Below are 21,268 nucleotides of genomic sequence, written 5' to 3'. Positions count from 1 at the left end.
AACGGGCTGGTTGGCGATTGTTTCGAAATTCCCGGCAAAGTTCAAGGCATTGCGTGCCAAGAGGCTGAAACATCGATGGAACACGAGTATAGCGTGTGTCGATCGACTTCCTCGGAAAACCGGCTTCTGCTCCCTCGCTTCCTCGGACGATCGTGATCTATATCGAGGTCTCCCGTCTATTTTCGCGCTATAATCGAGGCTGAGGATATGAAAGATGTGAATTTCCCTGAATTTCCCTATTTATGCTAGTTCCCATTGTAAGTTAATTCGCGATACTATTCCGATAGTCCAACGGTACTCTCGGATCCAGGATACGGACGATAAAGCCGAATACGTTATACTACCGAGAAACACAGACGAATACGTTATTTTCGATAGGTAACCCCGTTCGGAGGAGGCTTCTGAAAATCGAACGTCGAACTTTCCAATTTCCAGACAAGCCTTCGGAAACAGACTCCAAAACATCGGCTCGTTCCCCGCTGGAATCCGTGTCGCGCTTTTACCAGATTTACACAGGGCCCGAACGATTCGAATCACGCGGATCGGGGCCTAATCGCTGTCAACGGTCATCTATCGGCGACGCGCACGCGTATGGGCCGGTATGCGGCTAATAAGGCACTAGGAAATCCACAGGTGACCAGAGAGAATCAAGTAACCCAGTGACGCATGAGAAACTGCCGGGACTAATCGTGACGTGAGAACCGTACCGAGATTTAGATACGAGCAAAGCCGCTCGTTCGGCTCCGACGTTTTACGACTCTCTAATAACGAGATAGAGGCTCTCGCGTTACGAGCGCGAGGTGAAATTCCGCTTTTGTGACATCCAAAAGAAAGCCTCTATTCATCCGCTCGCTCGCAGATCCGTGACCGCGCGCGGGGCGCAGCGCCAATTTTCTGCCAGGCTCTTTCTTTCGCCCCTTTTTCCCTCTTTCGTTCTTTCCCTGCTCGTCAGCTCCACTCCTCGTTCTTACTTAATGGACGACGCGTTCCGATTTTTCTGCCTTCGCTCGACTTTCGGCAACATCCAGACGATTTACGGGGTCTAGTGCCTGGGTTCACGTCCGTGAATTAAAATTATTGCACTCGTTACTCGATTCGCTTCAACGATGCTAATGGAGAGAGTGTTCAGATGGTAACATGCATTCAAGAGAGCTTTGGGACCAAGTTCCATTACCGATATCGTATTCCTCGTTATATAATTTGCAATTTTTGTTAATAAATTTTTTAAGGAGATTTAGTAAAGTAAAATAAATTATAGGAAGCTCAGATTATTATATTATTATTATCTGTAGTACTATGTGATACGTAATACATTGGATAATTTGTGCCAGGTATTTGCTAATAAATAAATATAAATATTGTTACGAGATTTTCATGTCTATATATTCGGATCGTAACTTCAGGGAAGAGCAATCCAGCACCTTTTAGAATGTTCGGATAAAATAACAATCGGCTGTTTATTATAAAATGGGATGTCTTTTACCGAAGTTCAGAGTAGAGCTGTCAGCCTTCAACCTTTTAGTAGGGTCAAATCTTATCAGCGACGTATTCATTGGAAATCTTAGGCAATCTAACGATGGAATTTGTAAAACAAGAATTGTAAACGCGATTCGTAACAATTTTTACCAGAAATGGGATTGCTGAGTAATTCCAATCATGGTTAAATTTGCCGAGCTGTAAATCCCATGGCTGGAGAAGGTGCTGGATTGTTCTTCCCTGAAGTTACGATCCGCTCTTTTACTTAGCCGAATACTGGGTAGATATGAAAATCTCGTAACAATATTTATATTTATTTATTAGCGAATAACTGGCACAAATTATCCAATATACCAAGTATTGCGTATCACATAGTAATACAGACAATAATAATATAAATCTCGAGAGATGTTGCCTCTGTTTAAATCTTTGTCCCACCTTTTTGATAAACCAATTGTAATGCATGGTGGGACATTTTGAGTCCCGTCTGGAAATATTGCAATAGCTGCATGCACATAGGTTTATGTTTCGTCTTATTGACCCTTTGCACTCGACGACTTTTTCGTTACAGAAAAATAGTAATTCGAAGACTTTCTGTCATAGAGTCGGCGATATTTTTTAAATGGTAAACGAGAAATTATATGCAAATTAGACGTAGAATTATTTTTCTTCGACATTCCACACATCGTTAGGTAATTTTAAATTTGATATGTTAATTTACGTCGATCTTTAGAATCTTATTAAATGGTGACTGAGAGTCACCTCTCGAGAGCAAAGGGTTAATATAAAGCAGTTGGTAATACCTTCGACAAATGTTATAAATATATTCGCTCGTGTTGGCAACATTTAACGTGTCAATACAGGTTAAATAATTGTTGCAAGAGGAAGATTTATCACGATAATCTTTTATTCATAGTTTGATGTTTTCACATTGTGTGATCCCTTTATTAGTAAAAGTATGCCAATTTTGTTCCATTTAAAACGCAATAAAATTTTTGTGCGATACGGGTCTATTTTATAATCCTAAATCCTGTGTCGCAAAGAGTCGAAAAGCTCCTGAATCTTTATGAGAATTTTTATGAGCCCCGACGAAGGTGACAGGACAGGTTTGATTGTATTGCGCGAAGAGGGACAGCAAGCTGAATGGGATAAAAGACGACAAGTTGCCTGGACACCGCGTCACGATTAATGCACCGTGTCTCTCCCCGCGTGACTTCGCCACTAACGAAAGTCTCCTCTTCCTTTCAAAATAATTCCGCATCTTTTTTTCCTCGGGATCCCTCGCGATCCTGCCGCGGTACAGCGAACGTAACGAGCCGTAACACTCGCGTTCTTGCTCTCCCGATTCGTTTCACCTTCGTTCTATCAAACGGCGCTACCTTTCGATACGATTCTCACCGATCTCCACTCTATTCGTCTTGCCACGAGGACCATAATTAAATATCAATCTTGACAAATTTTCCTCGTCGACCATAGGCTAATAGCTTTCATAGCAACGCAAGGGTAACAATTTTTAGGGCGATCATTGGCTAATAGCTGTCATCGCAACACAACGGTACCAATTTTTATTTTACTACTTGTCGACCATTGGTTAATAGTTTTCATAGCAACAGGAGGGTACCAATTTTTATTTCATACTATGCTACACCGCTCTCTGGTTCCTGTCATTCGCCATTCAGTTTTCACTCGGAAACTGTCATGACAGCCATCAGAGGTATTGCGAAACGATAAAACGATCACACTAAAATTTTTAGGGTGGTCATTGGCTAATAGCTGTCATCGCAACACAACGGTACCAATTTTTATTTTACTACTTGTCGACCATTGGTTAATAGTTTTCATAGCAACAGGAGGGTACCAATTTTTATTTTATACTATGCTACACCGCTCTCTGGTTCCTGTCATTCGCCATTCAGTTTTCACTCGGAAACTGTCATGACAGCCATCAGAGACATTGCGAAACGATAAAACGATCACACTAAAATTTTTAGGGTGGTCATTGGCTAATAGCTGTCATCGCAACACAAGGGTACCAATTTCTATTTTACTATTTGCTGACCATTGGTTAATGATTTTCATAGCAACACGAGAGTACCAATTTTTATTTTACACTTTGTTATACCACTCCCTAGTTCCTGTCACTCGCCATATTCAGTTTTCATTCGGAAACTGTCATGACAGCCATCAGAGATATTGCGAAACGATAAAACCCAGCGGATCGCGCAAATCGGCTGAGTTTTACATTCGCGCCTGGACTGCAACCACTAATCAGCCTGTGGGTCGCGCGTCGAACATTGGCCCAGAAAGCAGCGGCAAAAAGGATTTTTACTGGCGGGCCCCGGAGCGACTTGACCAGAGCCGACGGAAGAAACGGCAATTTTGCGTCAACCTCCTTTCCAGTCGCTCATTTTCCTCCTCTATCTGGGACTTAAAGACATCGGTCGGAAGATTTAGTAGAATGTCCGTCCTCTCGACCCGATTAAGAATGACGAACGCTAGCCTCGGCCTCTCGACCTCCGCGCGCGCGCCGCGAGCAAGCGCTTAGCCAGCGTTGCTCCACCGGATGCGTGCACCGACCGGTGCACTTTCCCCTTGACAGTGGTCCGCGCTGTTCTACCATCTGCCATTTCCATCTCGACGTGTCGCGCCGGCTCGATTTCGCGACGCCCGGTTTCCAGGCCGGCAGCTCTGAAATTTCGCCGGTGAAACACGCGGACGAGCAGGAGAGAGAAAAAAGGAGACCGTTTCGGAGGTTCCTGGAAGGTTGGAAAGTCGGCGAGTGATTTCTCTTTTCGTCGCGCGGATCCGGGAGGATTTTCGACTGCGAAACTCGCTCGAGACCAGCGAGATTACGCTCGTCGTTCGACGAGGATGTTCCCTTGACACCGGGCAGGCAGGGGGTAATTGAACGAGCGGGTGTAATTTTGTACAAACTGTATTTGGCGGTTAAACGTCGGTGTTACAAAGGTTCTCTCAGGTAAGAGCAGTTCGACAGAGTTCATCCAAGTCGTACTGGACTAGATGGTGTTCGGCTGCGATCCGGGGGATAGGAAGTGGTACCGAGTGGTGAAACGAGCCCCGATTCGATGCGGGACGGCGCGACTAGCCTCTATTTTTGATTCCGAAGTCCTTTGTCCTATTCGTACGCGCTTACGACGATTACGTTATTTACACGCGCGACCGCGAGAGTGGTCGCCTAACTGTTACGAAACTGGATAAATAACAATAAATAGTGCCTATCGATCCGCTAATTATCGTCGTCGGAATTCGGACTGAATAATCGTTGGATCGGCCAGGAAGAAGGGGCGAGGGGAAGAAGGCAGGAAGGAAGAGAGGAAGAGATACAGGAAAGTGGAGGAAGAGACAGGGATGAAGAATTTGAACGAATATAGCTAATCTAGAATTAGTGATGGTATCCGGAATACGCTTGACTCTGCGCATAGGCGTGAGAATCGTCCCACGAGGAACCGGAAGACCATCCTCCGTTCGCCACTGGCGCCGACCATCCACCACCGCCACCGTTCCATGAGTTGTAGGGTGTGACGTCGTGAGAACTCTTCGCCCAGAGAGCCTTGAGACCGATGAATGCGGAAACGGCGAGCGAAATGAGCGACGCGAAGATCGCCTTCTTGGCTATGAGACCGATGGCGAAGTACGCGAGGGTAGCCAGTGCACCGATTTTCACTTTCGCCGCGATCAGCAGAGGCAGGATCGCTTTCAGCATCTTCTTCTTGCCACGACCTGGGAGGAAGAGGACAAAAGTGAAGAAATGTCCCAACACGAACGTAATCAATAATAAAAAATGTATAATTCCTTCGGGAGTCGGAAATAGGTACCTTCGACGACTTCGTTGACAGCCTGACGGACCTCTTCCGGCGCAGCATCGCTGATGGCGCGCGCAGACTCTCCGATCTTCTCGAAGGTAGGTGCAAAGTTGATCTACAAATCGAGAGACGTATTGACCGATTCACATAGATCGGATAAATATAATCTCCTCTGACACGATGTATTTACCCTGAGACTGCGGCCAGTGAGGAACTCTCCAGCCTCCTCGGTGACGAAGTTCTCGAGCGCACTCTGCCTGTCGGCCACACTGTCAGCAGCGTCGATCTCCTGCTCGTAAATCAACTGCTTGCTAGTCCTGGAGCTTCTTCCCCGACCCTCCGCGTTCTTCACCAAGCTAACACCACTGAACAGCTCGAGGCTGTCCTCGTCGAAGAACTCCTTGGCCTTCCGGTACAGGCTCTTCTGCACGCAAGAGATGCTGTCGCTCTGCAGACAATCCTCCAGGCTCTGTGCCGCGGCCAGCACGACGGCCGACGTTAAAACCACTGCGACGTGTATCTTCATGGCTGCTGACCGATGCTCCTCGAGGTTGAAACGGAAAGTCCAGGCACGAAACGAGATGTAGCTGCTACCACAACGACGAGTTACCCTTTTCCGAAACCCGTCCCGTCCGTAGTGAAATTTCGTGTGGTCCATCGGACGATCTCTTTAGCTTATATTTGGCGGGCCCCTCCTCTGCGTCCGACCGCGTCACCGCCCCACCTTGTCTCTTTTTTCTTCCTATTTGCCGTGCACGAGTGTCGTCACAATGCCTCGACGGCGTCGCGGCGGTCCGTTCAGGCCGTTTAGCCGGCTTGGACGACGAAAGTATTCGACCGGCGAACGCGGATAGGTGTTTGCCAGGCTTTACAGCCGCCCATCTATCCGCCACGACCTGCGACCTACCCACGGCCAACGAATACGGGACACCCGTGGGACGACCGGAGAAACCTTCTCTTCCGTTCTTCCCTTTCATCTCGCTACCAGAAGTGTCACTCTGCTCTCCTGGCTAAACGCATGTTCTCCCAGGTTGTTCGTGAAAATTCTCTAGGATTGGGAAATCAAGGGCAGATCCGTAGATAACCTGAACCAGACCTGGACTTGGACTTGATCTTGGAAGCTTGACATACATAGGTTCGGACAATTAGCCGTGGTAATATCTCACGTAAAACGCTCACAGAGTTATCCTGAGAGACTATCTAGAGTCTAAAGGTATAGATCTGCAGTCACGAAACTGTACAGATCGATATCTCGACAGGCTGCCACGTTTCTCTTCGCGGAAGTGTTATGAAGCCAGGAGAGGCAATTAACAAGATTCCTCCAATTAACAATGGCTGGTAGAGAGCGGTAAAACGTGTAGACCTAGCTGATAGGTGTCAAGGCAGGAAAGAGACGCCCTGTACTCCGTTGCGTGTTCGTTTAGTACATCTAATCCCAGGCAATCGATGCAAGCGTGCTGGCAGTAAGCGAAGAGTCTCGTTAGTCGGTAATTTGCGCTGGAAGAGGTCAGAAATCGGCGTGACTCTCTCCTCGCGTGACCAGCGCGAAACTCGATCGTCATGAATGAAAGAAAACTGGTATAGATCAGGTTCAAACATCCCGGATCCGACCTTCATCGGGCCGGCTCACACGCGGACACCACTTTCTACTCTGACCCTGCGCGACTCTCACGGGGCCCCCGTGTCGATAACACGCCTCTTGTCGTTTTCGTTTCGTTCCTTCCGACCTGGAGCGGTTACAAAGCGGCCGTGGAATTTCGGTTGCGAAATAGCCGCGCGTGTAGGTGCCATCGCTGGAATTTCTTGCCTGACACACGCCGCTAGGTCGTCGAAATTCCGACAGCGTACGCGAGACACTCTCGTCCACGGGGAATCACCGGTGAATCCGGGAAATCGATCAGGCCAACGATCTGGGGCTACGCGTTCGTGAGGAGACACACTCGGTTCCACATTTTCGCGGACAGGTTCTGTTAATTTTGGCGAATTTTTTCGGGTTAATTTGCATAATGGAATTTAATTAAGTCGCTGGTATAATCGGCTCGTCATTATAATTGTGAGAGTGTTGTAACTGGGAGATATTAATTAATAATTTTCATTTCTTTTTGGAATATTAATTGGCAGTGATACAAAATTAATTTCCATTTGTTAGAATAATAAGTGCCAATGACAAGGTTCTTATTCCTAGATAAATAATTATCAAGATTCGAAAATATTCCTCAGCATTGATCGATATTTGAAGTGTCACAAATTCGAATTAATTCCCTTAATTATCCCTACTCGCAAATATTTAAAAATTTTACTAACGAATATTGCGAATCGTAGGAATATTCTTCGCAACCAGCTGTCAAAGACTTCGTGACTGCAGGCTTCCGTTACACAGCTAGTTAGGTGCCACGATTTTAAAGTTAAGGACCAGGAGATGCTAATTAATAATTTTCATTTCTTTTTAGAATATTAATTGGCAGTGATACTAAATTAATTGCCATTTGTTAGAATAACAACAGGTGCCAATGACAAGGTTCTTATTCTTAGATAAAGAATTATTAAGATTTCAAAATATTTCTTAGCTATGACCGATATTCAAAGTGTCACAAATTCGAATTAATTCCCTTAATTATCCCTACTCGCAAATATTTAAAAATTTTACTAACGAATATTGCAAATCGTAGGAATATTCTTCGCAAGCAGCTGTCAAAGACTTCGTAACTCCAGGCTTCCGTTACACAGCTAGTTAGGTGCCACGATTTTAAAGTTAAGGACCAGGAGATACTAATTAATAATTTTCATTTCTTTTTAGAATATTAATTGGCAGTGATACAAAATTAATTGCCACTTGTTACTACTTATTAGAATAAAACCAGGTGCCAATGACGAGGACCTTATTCTTAGATAAAGAATTATCAAGGTTTCAAAATATTCCTCAGCATTGACCGATATTCAAAGTGTCACAAATCCAAATTAATTCCCTTAATTATCCCTACTCGCAAATATTTAAAAATTTTACTAACGAATATTGCGAATCGTAGGAATATTCTTCGCAAGCAGCTGTCAAAGACTTCGTAACTGCAGGCTTCCATTACACAGCTAGCTAGGTTCCACGACTGTAAGGTTAAGGACCTCAGACTAGGAAACATTTCCAAGTCCGTTGAAAATATCATAATATTATTTTCCACGTCGCGGATACTCGGATTCCCCCACCATGGTGTCAAGACCGAAGCAAGGGTTGTGACCGAGCTCAGGTCACAGCTAGTTGCGTCGCGTAACGCGAGTCGCGTTGACATAATCGCGCAGTGCCACGGTCGCGCTAATAAGACGTAGTTTCTTCGCACGTGACAATGGCAGTGAAGGGACCGGATCGAAAAGGAAATCCAGCCGAAGTTACGTCAGTGCTCATTCATCCTTTCTCGGCCGTGGCAGCCGGGATCCTTTCGTCGATCCTTGGTCTGGTCGGAGGTGGAGATCCGTTCAAAAGTAAAACCAAGGTTTTTCCGGGACGGCGAGCAGCGGATAGGAGCGGATACGCCCAGACAGCAGGTAAGATCTAAAAGAACACTAGAACGATCTCCGCGAGGATCGCGAAATTAGCTTGATATCGCTCGTTAAACGGATTATGTAAACTTTCACCGAGTCTACGCGACTTCTCGCATCCTGGTCGCGTCGTTTTGCATCGAGTTCGGCACTCGAGGATGCGTCGGTTTGTTCGGTCTTGTTGCACGAGCCGATTAGCGGAGCTCGATTCGCGAGAGTGTTTGGGATGCAATTTGGAGGATGCTCTAGAAGGTTCGGGATGGCGCGAAAGGGTGTCAGTGGAGCAGCCAGGCTCCTCGTGCACCGAGGTGCAGCCACTTTCAGTTTTAGCGGTAATTCCAGGGGAATCGCGATGGCCGACACGCGATGGCTCGCTAGGTGTGACAATCGTAGGAAAAGTGTGCGTTGTATCATACGATGCACGAGGGAATAGTGTCACCGCGTAATGGAATGTTTCGTGAATGGCCGAGGCGACCTACAAAGCTTTTCTGTTTGACCACGTAGATCGAGGATGAAGGAAATTTGCTTTCGTCATTCGCAGTTTCTCTCGTGTTTACCTCGGCTTATTACCATAGCCGTGTCGTTACCGCAGTACCATGCCACGGATCTCTGTTTATAACCCGGTCGGCTCTGTCGGTTGACAATGACCTGTCCCTTGCGGTCTCTCGATCCTTTTCGTCAATTTCTCGGCGAAACGAGATTCGGAAATAAATAGTGAACTCGAAATAGGTGTCATCGCACGCGTTACCCGCTACCTTAACGTTTCTCCTCGCCTCGACTCGCTTGGCATACACGGCCGAAGTTTCACTCGAACCAGAGAAACGTCCGATGACACTGGTCCGCTAATGGCCGGCCGCGTGTTAACCCAGAACGCCACGCATCGTGCACGCGAGATTTCCTGCAAATTCCCTGTGATTTGCCTCGCGTTTTCTAACGATCGAACTTCGAAATTGCGAAAACAGGAATGGACAAAGTCGGTCAACAGGGAGGAACAGGGAAATCGGAGCGAATTTTCCCGTGCACATCCGGTGGTAAGCCGCGTTCAGAGGAAACCACGTTTTCATCCGACGACCGTTGGATAGGAGAAAATGTTAGACGAGATTGGGGTCAAGGCTGGTCGAACGGAAGAGTCGAAGAATTTCGCGCAGTCCACTTTTTCGAGTGACTCACCGATTTTGGCTACTCGTTGCCGATTCACGCATATTTATCCTCGCGTCGACACGAATCCGATGGGATCGTTTACTCGTCAGGGTGTCGATTTACTGTCCAGTGAATCGGTGTAAGCTTGTAACGACAAGCCGAGATATCAGGCAATCCCGAAAAACATGTACGCACCGTTCAGAAGCGTTCTTGTAAATGCTAATTAGACCTTTGCTCGTTGTTATTAATTCACGCCGAACGTATAATTACTTGCGGGATTTTATAAAACAATTTTCGAAACAATTTTACAGCCCGTGCACGGTATTCGCATTTTAATTAATCAACGCAGTCCAGAAATTTTCTAACTTTCGTGATACGCGGAACTAGGTTAGGCCGGACTACTAGCGCCACCATTGCATCGGCAACTCCAGTACCGTCTTCGTATAACCTCAAAATCCTACGACGCAGGAATTTAAAGAATCCACTGGCCATTCATAAATCACACACACCCAAATCGTTAATTCTCCGACACCCATTTACCGGTAGCATCGTTAACCACTTGCAGAGATACCTCGATTAACAAATCGGATAACGTTTATTCGGACGTATCTATTCTCTAATACCCGTAGGATCGTTCCAACAGGAATTTTTAAGTATTTGGAACAACGAGGATCCGTGGTTGACACGCGTGCGTTCGTAAAATCGGTCGATATCGTCGCATTTGAATTTTAAGTTTCCTTTCGTCGATCGTAATGAGCGAGGAATGTAACGGGCCCCTTTATCACGGTGAAAGAGGAACCGCCATATTAATTAATATTAATTAATTATTCGACAGCGTTTCGACGAGGATCTTATGAGTTGACGTGATATTATTGTTAGATGTAGAACGAAAATTTGGAATGTCTACCAAACCGGGAACACTCGCGACCATTCCGTCGTTGCGGTTTTGCCGGTCCATTCACGAAAACGTTCTAACTTTCGTTTTCTCTTGGCGATGCAGCTGACGTCAGACGCGTCGCGCTCGAGTTTACGGCGCTATAAAACTTTAATCGCCCTGTCGCTCTGCCCGTCCCTGGGCGGGGGAAGAAAACGAAAGCAGAGCGGGAATTACGTGCCGATTTTGATAAAACCGGCCACGCGAGAGGGGGTTGTCGGGAGAGCTTCACGGAGGGAAGAAAATGAAAGCGGAGGAAAACGAAAAGCAAACTTTATTAAAATCCCTTGAAAATATTTAACGAGCTCCCAAAAATTAAACCTGGATATTAAAAATACCACAACGGGATCAGTGGAACAGAAATGTATATTTCCACGTTGAAACGAATGATAAAATAACCTGTTTATTAATTCAGAAAAGAGCCAGGAATAGCGAGAAAGTTTGTAGACATCGATAATAGAATGGCGAAGAGAGAAGGAGTGAAATTTCGAGCTGTAATTTATGTTTAAATCGACAAAAAAGTTGAAATATGAGCGTGAAGGGATACTGCGTCGGCAGCCATGATGGAAGGAACGAGAAGTCGTGGTATTTCCGCTAGAGCGCTCTCGCAATCGGTCATCGTCCGTCCGCTGCGCGTGCGCGGCGATCACTGCGCGATCTGAGCCGATTACCTGCGCGTTTCCCCCGTTTTATGATATTTCAAAGGTAAAAAAGGAAGCGTCCGGAATGTGTGTCAGTGGGTCTCGGTCCCCCGACCACGCTTTTCCTCCCTCCAGGCCCCGCTGGCGGTGAAGAACTCGGGGAATGGGCCTAGTTCGAAGAAAATCGACCAGGTGGGGGAAGCGGCGCGAGTAGGGAGGAGAAGGTGCATAGAAAGAGGAAGGCCTGTGAAACTGCGCCGACTCTCTCGATCGGCCGCTCCACGGCTTCGATCGTCGCCGTTTCTCTCGCGGAAATCGGACTGCGTCGAATCCTGCGTCACGGAGAGTTTTCCAGAAACATGTGGACGAGCATGTGAGTCCATTGCGATACGGAAAATATTGCAGAAAAGGTGGGATCTAGTCGCGTAAACGATAAACGGTCTCGGCCGTTTCGTTGAGCAGACGCGAACGATTAAATCGGTACATGAAATCGTTAATTAACTGGAAGAACCGGCCGGTGGAGCACTGACGTTTATGGTAATTGCGATCACACTTCGGAACACACTGCTCTTAGAGACGTTAGTTCCACGAAGAACGTTTCACTTTGCACGATTTCTTACACAATCGCGTCGTTCTACTTGCGAGACACGCTTACCCACAACCGTCCCACCAACGCGGACATCCGGATCACGAGGGGCAGGGAGAGTCCTCCGGCTGAGGTCTTTTTGCCTCCTTATGCTCGTTAATCCGTTCGATTAGGAATAGCTAGACGAGAGAGTCTAATCGCGAGCATCGCAAGCATGCAGAAGGAAATATGCAACGCACGGTATGGCGACTCGTTGGCACACTTTCCTCGATCGGTTCCGATTCCGTCGTCCGATTTTCCTACGCTCCTGCCCGACAGATCTCCGAGACATCTGGTCCATCGTTCTCGATTACGAATTTTCTTCCAACAGCTGCAACCTGTACGCGGTTTCTTTCTATTTCTCTATTTCTCTCGTTCCGTTCGTTTCTCCTGCGCGAGGTGAAGCGACAGAATGAAACAGACACGCACACGCATACACGAGCTTTGGTCAGGCAATTAGTTGGATACTTTTTATTCGGTTGCGTAATAAATAAATAGTACAAAAGTGGCGGAATGGATGAGTGTAGAGAATGAAGGGTAATAAATAAACATGCTTCGACAAAGTGTACTTTGGTTTCTCCAGCGTCCGTCCGTGTCGTCGATGCTCCGTCCCATGATCACCGTGGTCCACAACCGATCGTTACGTTTTCATCACTAAGCTCTGTATAGCGCCTCGTGTGCCAAGCGAATCTCTAAAGCCTCACTTTCCAACGGGAGTCTCTGTCTAGTCTGTCACTATTACCGTGTCGGCGTCATTGTCACTGTCCAGAACGGCCGTCCTTGTCTCGTGTCGTGTCTCGTAGATCGCTCGTGAGGTCTCCTTCTCGCTGGTTAATTATAGTCTATCGGCTTGGCTCTCGAAGATCTACGACGAACGGCTCCTTGTGCGGCTCGCTCGATCGCATCAGGACACCCGCGAGTCTTTGAACAGGTGCGCGTACCCTCTGTACGGGAGGTCGTGGTCCACGTCGCTGAACGATCGCTTCTTCCGGTAATGATGATGGCCGACGTCCTGCGCGTACACTACGTGGTGCCCGCCACCGCTGTCGTGACCGCTCGTCAGCTTCTTCACGGCCACGATCAACGAGAGCATCAGCGCCAGCGCGGACACCATCAACGCCTTCATGGCTAACAGACCGAGGGCACCGAATCCTAACGCCGCCATCATCTTGCCTGCAAATCACAGCAGCGAGGTTAGATCTCGATGGAGATTCGAGTAATTACAACTAGAGGTTAATTTGGTACACGGTACTTGAATTTAGAGATTATCTCTTTCACTACTGCAGACTTTCAAACGCACCAGTCGTACCACACGATAGGAATCCATATACGATGTACAGCGAGAACGGTGGAACTTTTAGGTTAGGTGTGCATTTCTGAGAAATTGTTAATTACTTTATATATTTATATTATATTATATATTCAAATAATAATAATGGAAAGACTGTATTCAACTATATTAAAACAACATTATTTATTCCTTCGTATTCTGCAGTGAATTGTTACTGAACATACTTAAAATTTAACTGCAAAAGATACTTCTGACGTTCATAGTATCGCAAGAGCAAGATTTCTAAGCGTCTTTAAGTAGTGATATTGACAAAGGACAATACAGTACCGAGTGTAGCCATCTGCACAGTACTACAGCCATTTAATTAATCCGATAGCTGATCATCTAAGTTCTTCAGCAATTGTTAAGTGCTCACAGTAGTCAAAGGATTAAATCTGAACGGATAATACGGATGAGTCTAACATAGGGTAGGTTCTCGTGTATTCGAGATGTGGAGATTCGCGTTATAGTTAGGAGAATTTAGCTCTAGTTTGGTATATCCGTTTTCGATTAATCGATCGAAATGATCGAAGGATTTATCCCAAGGTTGAACAGGGATTTAGGGGTCGTAGTCGCTAGATAGTCTTACCCATCATCAGCGCCATTATGAGATAACCGCCACCGCCTCCCTTCTTTCCGCCACCTCCTCCAAATCCACCACCACCGCCTCTTCTGGCTGAAATGAAGACAAAACCTCTCAATTATCCCGTAGAAGCACGAGCCGAGTTGTAAGGTAATCGGATCTGCAATGAACCTTGATCAACCGGCAAACTCTCTTGGAGAGCACTCTCGATATTCTGCGGGAAGATGCTCGGCAGCTTGATCCTCAGCTCCCGTCCTTCCAAAAACTGCACCAGAGTGCCCATACTGCCGAATCCCTTGAGGAACCTTCCCTTCCTGATCGGACTAGCTCCTGGTACCTCGACCAGGCTGACCCCGTCGAAGATCTCGATGTTGGGCTCCCTGCTGGACTTCTCCAGCAACTGTTGCACGATCTTCCTGACGATCCTGACTCCGTAACAGGACACTGATATGTTCTTCGAGTCAGCGTTAGAGCAGTCGGTGGAGAACGTGCTCCAGGCGTCCTTGGTGTCGTTGATGTCGGTGGAGTAGGCCTGCGTGGCTACGCAAGCGATCAGCAAACAGAGGACCAAGCAACGTCGTTGCTGCCCGCGTGTCAACGCGTTCCCGGACCAATCCATCGCGTGAACCGTGTTCGTACTCTAATTCGAAGCTCTCTATTTATCAACGGAACAGATATCCCAGTCTTGATCGAACCACGCGACTCGCGATTAAAGACACACTCTGGTAGATTAGCGATCCTACGGAACCTACGGCGGAGGTCCGAGTGGTGCATCGAGGCGTTTCTCAAATCTCATTTATATAGTTGTACGTGCCGGTCGGTGATTGTACTACGAAAAAAGCAACGAGAGCATCGCCACTTCGGAGCAGCCATAGACCATTCTCTTATTCGTGTTGTCGGCCGTGTGCATTAGCCTGCAATTTTTCGCCCGCTCGGCCGATCCTCCCGTGGATTGTTTTTTTTATTTCTTATTTTCGAAACGTTTTAGAGCGTTACGCCGCGGTTGGCTGCGAGGCCGGCGAGCGAGCGAGCGAGCAGGCGCGACCAGCACGCGCGACGCGGGCCTACGCCTCCGCCACAGCCGTCTCCGTTCATCTCGCCGTGGCAGGCTCTCGTTTTCTCTCCGTTTGCGGATCCCATGCCTCTCGTCTTCGCGCCTCTTTTATTCTAGATCACTGGATATCAACGTCTCCTGATACCGGCGCACCCCGCCCGTCCCAGGCTCCGGATACGGCTTCCTTTCCCTCTTTCCGCGCTTTAGTGGAGCAGAAGAGAACGTGGCCGATTTCGAAACGCGCTCTGTACGCCGCGTGACTGCGCGTTGCTCATCTTTCAATATGCAATTAACGAACGGCCACGCGAGTCAGTCGTGTCCGCGCCAGATATTAGCCACCATGAAGACCGTTTTCCATGGCCCGGGAAATCATGCTGGCCGAACGGAACGATCACGAGACCCTTCGTGAGGATCGTGCGCGCGTAGACGGAACAGGTGGGAGGCGCGATCGGTGGTCTGGCTCGATCGACACCAGGCCAGATCGGCGAACGAAACTAGTTCATCTCTCCGCATACCTTTCTCTTCTGTTCCACTTCCCTTCGCGTTCTGCTCCAACGATACACCGTATACATATACGTAACGCCGGCTGGTAGGTATAACTAGGCCCGGTTCGAAACCGTTCGCTCGTTCCTCGCCACGACGCCACGCCACACGGACGATCGTGTATCCTTGAAACCCGATCGACGATCGCGAGGGACTCGCGTCCGATTCCAGACACTTCCTGGTTCCTTCTCTCCCTCGTTTCTTCTTTTCATTCGTTCGGAAGAAGCGAGGAAGGGTAGCTGGGATCGACGTCTTGGGTCTTAGGGATCCCTCGAGACGTCTTGGGCCAGGTTTCGTCGCTTGGAACGTTCTCGGTACCGATTCTCGTGCACCGATTTCGCGAATACCACGAGTATTCGAAATTTGATGAAATCAGGCGGTGAATCTTCTCGGTTCTTCTCTAGTCTCTTGGTGGATCACCGACAGGGTCCTGTGTATTTAGAGTCTCAGCGTTCTTCTTGCCCCGTTGAAGTAGCGGTCTTTAATTAGTCCACAGCTCACGGTCGTAAATTTCGCGATAACGACAGGTCTAGTAACTGTACAGCGTGATCGTCCGCTTTTCGAGCGTGCAAATTCAGCTCGGTAAAATTCGCCAGGCCGAGTGTCCCTGTTTCCCCGCGGCAAAAAAGCCGAGAGCGTTTAATCGGGCCCAGGTTTCTCCGTACATTTCCGTCGCCGCGTTAGAATCTATGAGAGACGTTTTCTCCTTTCGATGGACGAAATGTGTGTCGGCGAGAGGCAGACGATCATTCACAGACTCGTCGACACCGTTAAACGTCCGTTCAACATCCTCCTCCGTCGATAATAAGAAGATCCGATCGATTCCTACGGATACTTTCACCTCTCGCGACGAATTTCTCCGAATCCGGCGAGAACGCTGCCCGGAAAAGGAACCAGGCCACGAATTTTCGATCGAGGAACGTGTCTCGATCACGGAAACATAGAAATTCCGAGGCTGTCCAAGTTATTCGCCATTTCCTCTGGGCCTTACTGGCCCACCCACGCGAGGAACGCTGAGTGTTGCCGTCGCGAGTTATGAGAAATCGGTTGACGAACGATCAAGGAACGTGTCTCGATTACGGAAACATTGAAATTCCGAACCTGTCCAAATTATTCGCCATTTTTTCAGGGCCTCACTGGCCCACCCACGCGAGGAACGCCGAGTGCTGCCATCGCGAATTATAAGAAATCGATTGACGAATTTTCAATCGAGGAAAACTTTTCGATCACGAAAACATAGAAACTCCGAACCTGTCCATGTTATTCGCCATTTCTTCGGGGCCTTACTGGCCCACCCACGCGAGGAAAGCCAAGTACTCTTATCGCGAGTTATAAGAAATCGATTGACGAATTTTCAATCGAGGAAAACTTTTCGATCACGAAAACATAGAAACTCCGAAACTGTCCATGTTATTCGCCATTTCTTCTGGGCCTTACTGGCCCACCCACGCGAGGAAAGCCAAGTACCCTTATCGCGAGTTATAAGAAATCGATTGACGGAATTTTCGATCGAGGAACAATCTCGATCACGGAAACATAGAAATTTCGAGCCTGTCCAAGTTATTCGCCATTTTTTCGCGGCCCTACTGGCCCATCCACGCGAGGAACGCTAACTGCTGCCAATCGCGGGCTATGAAAAATCGGCTGTCGAATTCTCGCGTTCGAGCTACGGTATCGATCCGCACGTGTCGATCTTTCTTTTTTCTTCCGATTTACGACGATCGAGAACTGGGTCAACGATGACGACCGCCTCTCTCCCGTACCCGAAACCGAAAGTTGATCTCGGGGAGCGAAGAAGGGAGAGAGACGGAGATTCTTTCTCCCGGGTGTCCCTTATCGAGCCGTCATCTCCTTTCCGATCCTTCCCAATCGAGGCGGAGAAAGCGGCCAACGCGAAACGGGGACGACTTATTTGAATTTGAGAGATGCCTCGTGCATCGCGCGCCTCCGGTAGTTTTCCCTTCGTTCCGATCATCTTCGACGCCTCCGAAAGTCCACAGACACCGAGGTAGGGATAGCTGCTCGAGGCGTCGAGAATTTGGGATACCATCGTGATCGTCGTTGTCATTCGCGATCGTGGAAAGTTATTTTTACGATTCCTTCTAGGATCCTTTGCTCTACATAGCTTTTTAACGCGATATAATCTATACATTTCCGATATCCGTTACATATTTCTCTTTTTATCAGACCAGTGTCGCAATGGCAATAGATGACAGCGTCTTGCGGTAGTTTGGGAGATATTTTAATTCGTCGAACGTGAGATTAAATGGAATTATAGTCTGTTCTGAATCGAAATATAGAGGAATCGGTATGAAATTCCTAGCGCGACTCGACGCCATCGTCACACCTGGCATCGAAGTCCCGCTAAGTTCCGCAAAGCGAAGCGCGACGCGATGAATACCACGAGACATTTGGCATATTTTTGCCATCGAACGGTCAGAGATACTCCATTCAACTGTCCACGATAAAGCGTGTAATCGTTCCTCGAATAAAATCGTGTTCCCGAGCCGTGTCTCGCTTGTCAGACGCGATGCTCGAGATTCGTTCCGCTGCTTTGCTCTGGACGCATGAATGAGAAGAATTGGCTTGGTTAATGAAAATGTTAACGATTAGTAGGAATTTCGTCTGAGATTTTCTAATGGGAAACAGACCAGGGATAACGAATTATTGGGCCCGTTAATTCGTCACGATCGCGCGAGATTCTTCTAGAACGGAAATAGCTGGCGCGATCGGCAAAATGGCGGGTCGGTCTCGCGGGGCTACGAGATGGGTCCGGTTACAGAGTTCTTACTCGCGTGTAATCGTAATTACCGTGCAGCAAAGCTGTGATAGACGGCGATGAAGATGACACAAGGTGTTAAACCTGTAATTTCTATCGGCCATCTCGAGTACCGTAATTCAGGATAATGGTGCTCAATTAGAGACGTATTTGCAACCTACCTATCCTCTCTGGTTAGGGAACAAGGCTTCTATGTCACTCTGTTATACGATCACTTTTGGGTTATGCTAGGTAAATGAACGGACACTCGCGTACTCCTTTTATTACGTGATTATAATAATTTCGATAAAACGTTTCTCTAAACACCGTGACCTTTTAATCCTCTTATAGCTATTTTTAATATTCCTGTAACAAGTGTAACACAGCGCAGGTAGAAATTAAAATACAAATGATTCCTTCGGACATTGCGCTAATTTCCCCGTACAGGATTAGCTAGATGTAGGTGTGTAGACGCTTTACAAAAGAACAATAAATATTTATTTATACAAAGAACAACGTAAATGTAACATCATTGTACAATCCGCGTCCCGCGATGGCGGGAAGGCACTCTAATAAGTTAATGATAAATTATTCGATAAATAGAGTATAGTTACAAGAAGCTATGCAGTCCGTCCTCGTGCGTCTGTATTTTTCCGTGTCGATGGGAGCGTCTCGTCCGTCGTGAGCGTGAATCGACTTGGTAATGCCTCGTGAAATACGCGATTCACTGACATAGCTATCGCATAATCTAGAGGCCGGTGGGACGATCAACGCGGATTACGTAATGAACGCGATCATAGTCGTCTGTAATAGTCAACTAGACAGTCAAAATCCGTGTACAGTGTCAATCCAATTGGTCCAAACGATATCTCGTGGGGAATCGTCTCTGTCCATAGTCAGTCCGACATAGTTAACGAGTAAGAATGATCGTTATAGAAAATAAGGGTGGAAGAGATGAAAACGATGAAAAATGACAGAGAATGAGTAAAAGGTGAAAGATCGGTAAGGAATTAGAGACTAAATTTAACGGCAAGAATGTGCTGGCAAGAATCGGTGGTCCTGACCACGGTCTAGGCATCAGGTACCACGAATCCGAATCCACGGGTCTGCTGCCTGGACTCACTTCACGTGCGCCGAGTAGGCCAGATCGTGAGCGTCGGGTTGCCCCGAGATCGGACCTTGACCGTGGAAACTCCTGGCCCAGCCGCTCGAGTAGCTGTCCCCGTGGCCATGATCCGAGCTGAACGTGTGACTCGAGCTGTGATGAGGATGCGCCACCACCTCGTATGTCACGTGCTTCTGCTGAGAGAACAGCTTCTTCAGGCCGATTATACCGGCGAGGAGAAGAGCGATCTTCGAAAGAAGCAACGCCTTGCCAACTAGTAACGCGAGCGCCTTGAAGGCCAGACCGCCGATCAGACCGATCTTCAGCACCGCCGCGGCGATCAGTGGACCAAGGTTATTGTTCTTCTTGCCACGTCCTGAAAGGCAGATGACGGATCAGCCAGTGATATCGCTTTCGTCGAGGAAGGTAAAACTCTCGGACTTTCTATGCTAGTAAAGTCTACTCAGGCGTGACCAAATTGCTAGCCCGGAGGATTTGCGTTCGAATTACACCAAACGTGATGAGGAAGCGGAGAGTAAAAGCGAGTGTCAACGTGGATGATAATTGGGCATCAAGAGTGAGAACCGTGTACATAGGAATCTGGATAAAACGAGCAACTGGCGATTTTTGGGGCTAATTTCTGTCAACATTTAGGGGGTTTAAAGAGTTTTTTTCATGGGTTTAGGGTTGTTTTGAGAATTTAGGGGGCTGTAACTGATCACTGTACCCTTAACTATATGTCTCTGGAAGAATTAGTATCTATAGATATCAAAGATTTCATTACCATCCTGCTCGGGAACATTGTCCGCCCGTTCAATTGACAGGCCAAGATTCAACGACCCGTTCTCGTCTTCCGAAGCGGAAACGACGACGTCGTCCTCGGGCAGGATCCTCCACTTGATACTCCTGGACTTGACGAAAGCGTACACCTTGTTCGCGACAAGGTCGAGGACCTCGGAATCGTCGTCTTTGCTTCTGCCAACCTCGAAGGTGGTCAGTTCCTCGGACGTCTGGCTGGTTTTTCTGATCTCGATGTCGTCGGTCAGCTCGATCGACGCCTTCTTCAGTAGCTTGTTCATGTAGGTAATCAGTTTCAGCATCACGCAGCTGCTGATGTCGTTCTGCGAGCACTTGAAGTTCAACTTCCGCAGCAATTCCTCCTCGTATTTTACCCGATCCGTTAGCGTCACGGACTGCTGCTCGATGACGCTGATCTTGTCGAGCTTCTCCAACGGGGTCGCCAAGCACATGGCCAGCCACGAGATCGACAGGAATAACAGAATAGCCTTCATCTTGTTCTTCTGTATAACAGTATAATCTAATGACACTAAAAGTCTCTCTTAACAATTTATTTCGTAAATGAAGAATCACTATGCTCACACCTGTGATGAGCAACCCTGTACCAAATTTGGACTAGCAACGCAGATAGCCAAAAGCCTAACAGACAGATCGTTAATCTTTATAGCACATTCCACTACTGTTGCAAATTTGACAGAGACTAGCCTCGATATGCCAAAATCCAAGCTACCCCAAGACTAGCATCACGAGAAACTCGATTACTCGATCGCGAAAAGTGTCCAATAACCCGTCCAAAAGTTATTCCGGAATAAGATGACCCTGTCCAAGGTACCTACCAAAATGTCAGTCCTCAGGTCCGGAGATCGGAAGCCGTTTCGAGGACACTTAACCGAGGGACGTCGCCTCTTCTCTGTCCTTCCTGTCTGAGC

At 47.5% G+C, this 21,268-nt stretch overlaps 3 protein-coding genes across 3 annotated transcripts; all 3 read right to left on the bottom strand.

Annotated features, from left to right (window-relative positions):
* Positions 1-4,879: 4,879 nt before the first annotated feature.
* Osi6 (DUF1676 domain-containing protein Osi6) lies at positions 4,880-5,826 on the bottom strand. Its single transcript, XM_017896910.1, has 3 exons — positions 5,491-5,826; positions 5,313-5,415; positions 4,880-5,217 (listed from the first exon to the last, which is right to left on the bottom strand). Exons 1-3 carry the CDS (start codon positions 5,824-5,826, stop codon positions 4,880-4,882), a joined length of 777 nt encoding a protein of 258 aa, XP_017752399.1.
* A 7,246-nt stretch (positions 5,827-13,072) lies between these two features.
* On the bottom strand, positions 13,073-14,700 carry LOC108556261 (uncharacterized). The gene is made up of 3 exons (XM_017912278.1): positions 14,253-14,700; positions 14,088-14,174; positions 13,073-13,341 (listed from the first exon to the last, which is right to left on the bottom strand). The coding sequence occupies exons 1-3, from the start codon at positions 14,698-14,700 to the stop codon at positions 13,073-13,075; spliced, it is 804 nt and encodes a 267-aa protein (XP_017767767.1).
* A 4,855-nt stretch (positions 14,701-19,555) lies between these two features.
* On the bottom strand, positions 19,556-20,833 carry LOC108545362 (uncharacterized). Its single transcript, XM_017896932.1, has 2 exons — positions 20,326-20,833; positions 19,556-19,917 (listed from the first exon to the last, which is right to left on the bottom strand). The coding sequence occupies exons 1-2, from the start codon at positions 20,831-20,833 to the stop codon at positions 19,556-19,558; spliced, it is 870 nt and encodes a 289-aa protein (XP_017752421.1).
* Between the last annotated feature and the right edge of the window lie 435 nt (positions 20,834-21,268).

Source organism: Eufriesea mexicana, unplaced genomic scaffold, assembly GCF_001483705.2.
Source record: "Eufriesea mexicana isolate 0111107269 unplaced genomic scaffold, ASM148370v2 scaffold4744748132, whole genome shotgun sequence".
NCBI classification, from domain to species: domain Eukaryota; kingdom Metazoa; phylum Arthropoda; class Insecta; order Hymenoptera; family Apidae; genus Eufriesea; species Eufriesea mexicana.
Note: the sequence above shows the minus strand (reverse complement) of the source record. Positions and strands in the feature narration are given on the sequence as shown.

Excerpts from the sequence above, each read along its gene's own strand:
- LOC108556261 (XM_017912278.1), bottom strand. The coding sequence starts at position 14,700 with ATGGATTGGTCCGGGAACGCGTTGACACGCGGGCAGCAACGACGTTGC. Across the intron at positions 14,175-14,252 it reads GAGTTTGCCGGTTGATCAAG|CCAGAAGAGGCGGTGGTGGT; the intron begins GTTCATTGCAGA and ends TCTTCATTTCAG. Across the intron at positions 13,342-14,087 it reads CATAATGGCGCTGATGATGG|GCAAGATGATGGCGGCGTTA; the intron begins GTAAGACTATCT and ends TGTGATTTGCAG.
- Osi6 (XM_017896910.1), bottom strand. The coding sequence starts at position 5,826 with ATGAAGATACACGTCGCAGTGGTTTTAACGTCGGCCGTCGTGCTGGCC. Across the intron at positions 5,416-5,490 it reads TCACTGGCCGCAGTCTCAGG|ATCAACTTTGCACCTACCTT; the intron begins GTAAATACATCG and ends CTCGATTTGTAG. Across the intron at positions 5,218-5,312 it reads TGTCAACGAAGTCGTCGAAG|GTCGTGGCAAGAAGAAGATG; the intron begins GTACCTATTTCC and ends TCTTCCTCCCAG.
- LOC108545362 (XM_017896932.1), bottom strand. The coding sequence starts at position 20,833 with ATGAAGGCTATTCTGTTATTCCTGTCGATCTCGTGGCTGGCCATGTGC. Across the intron at positions 19,918-20,325 it reads CAATGTTCCCGAGCAGGATG|GACGTGGCAAGAAGAACAAT; the intron begins GTAATGAAATCT and ends TCTGCCTTTCAG.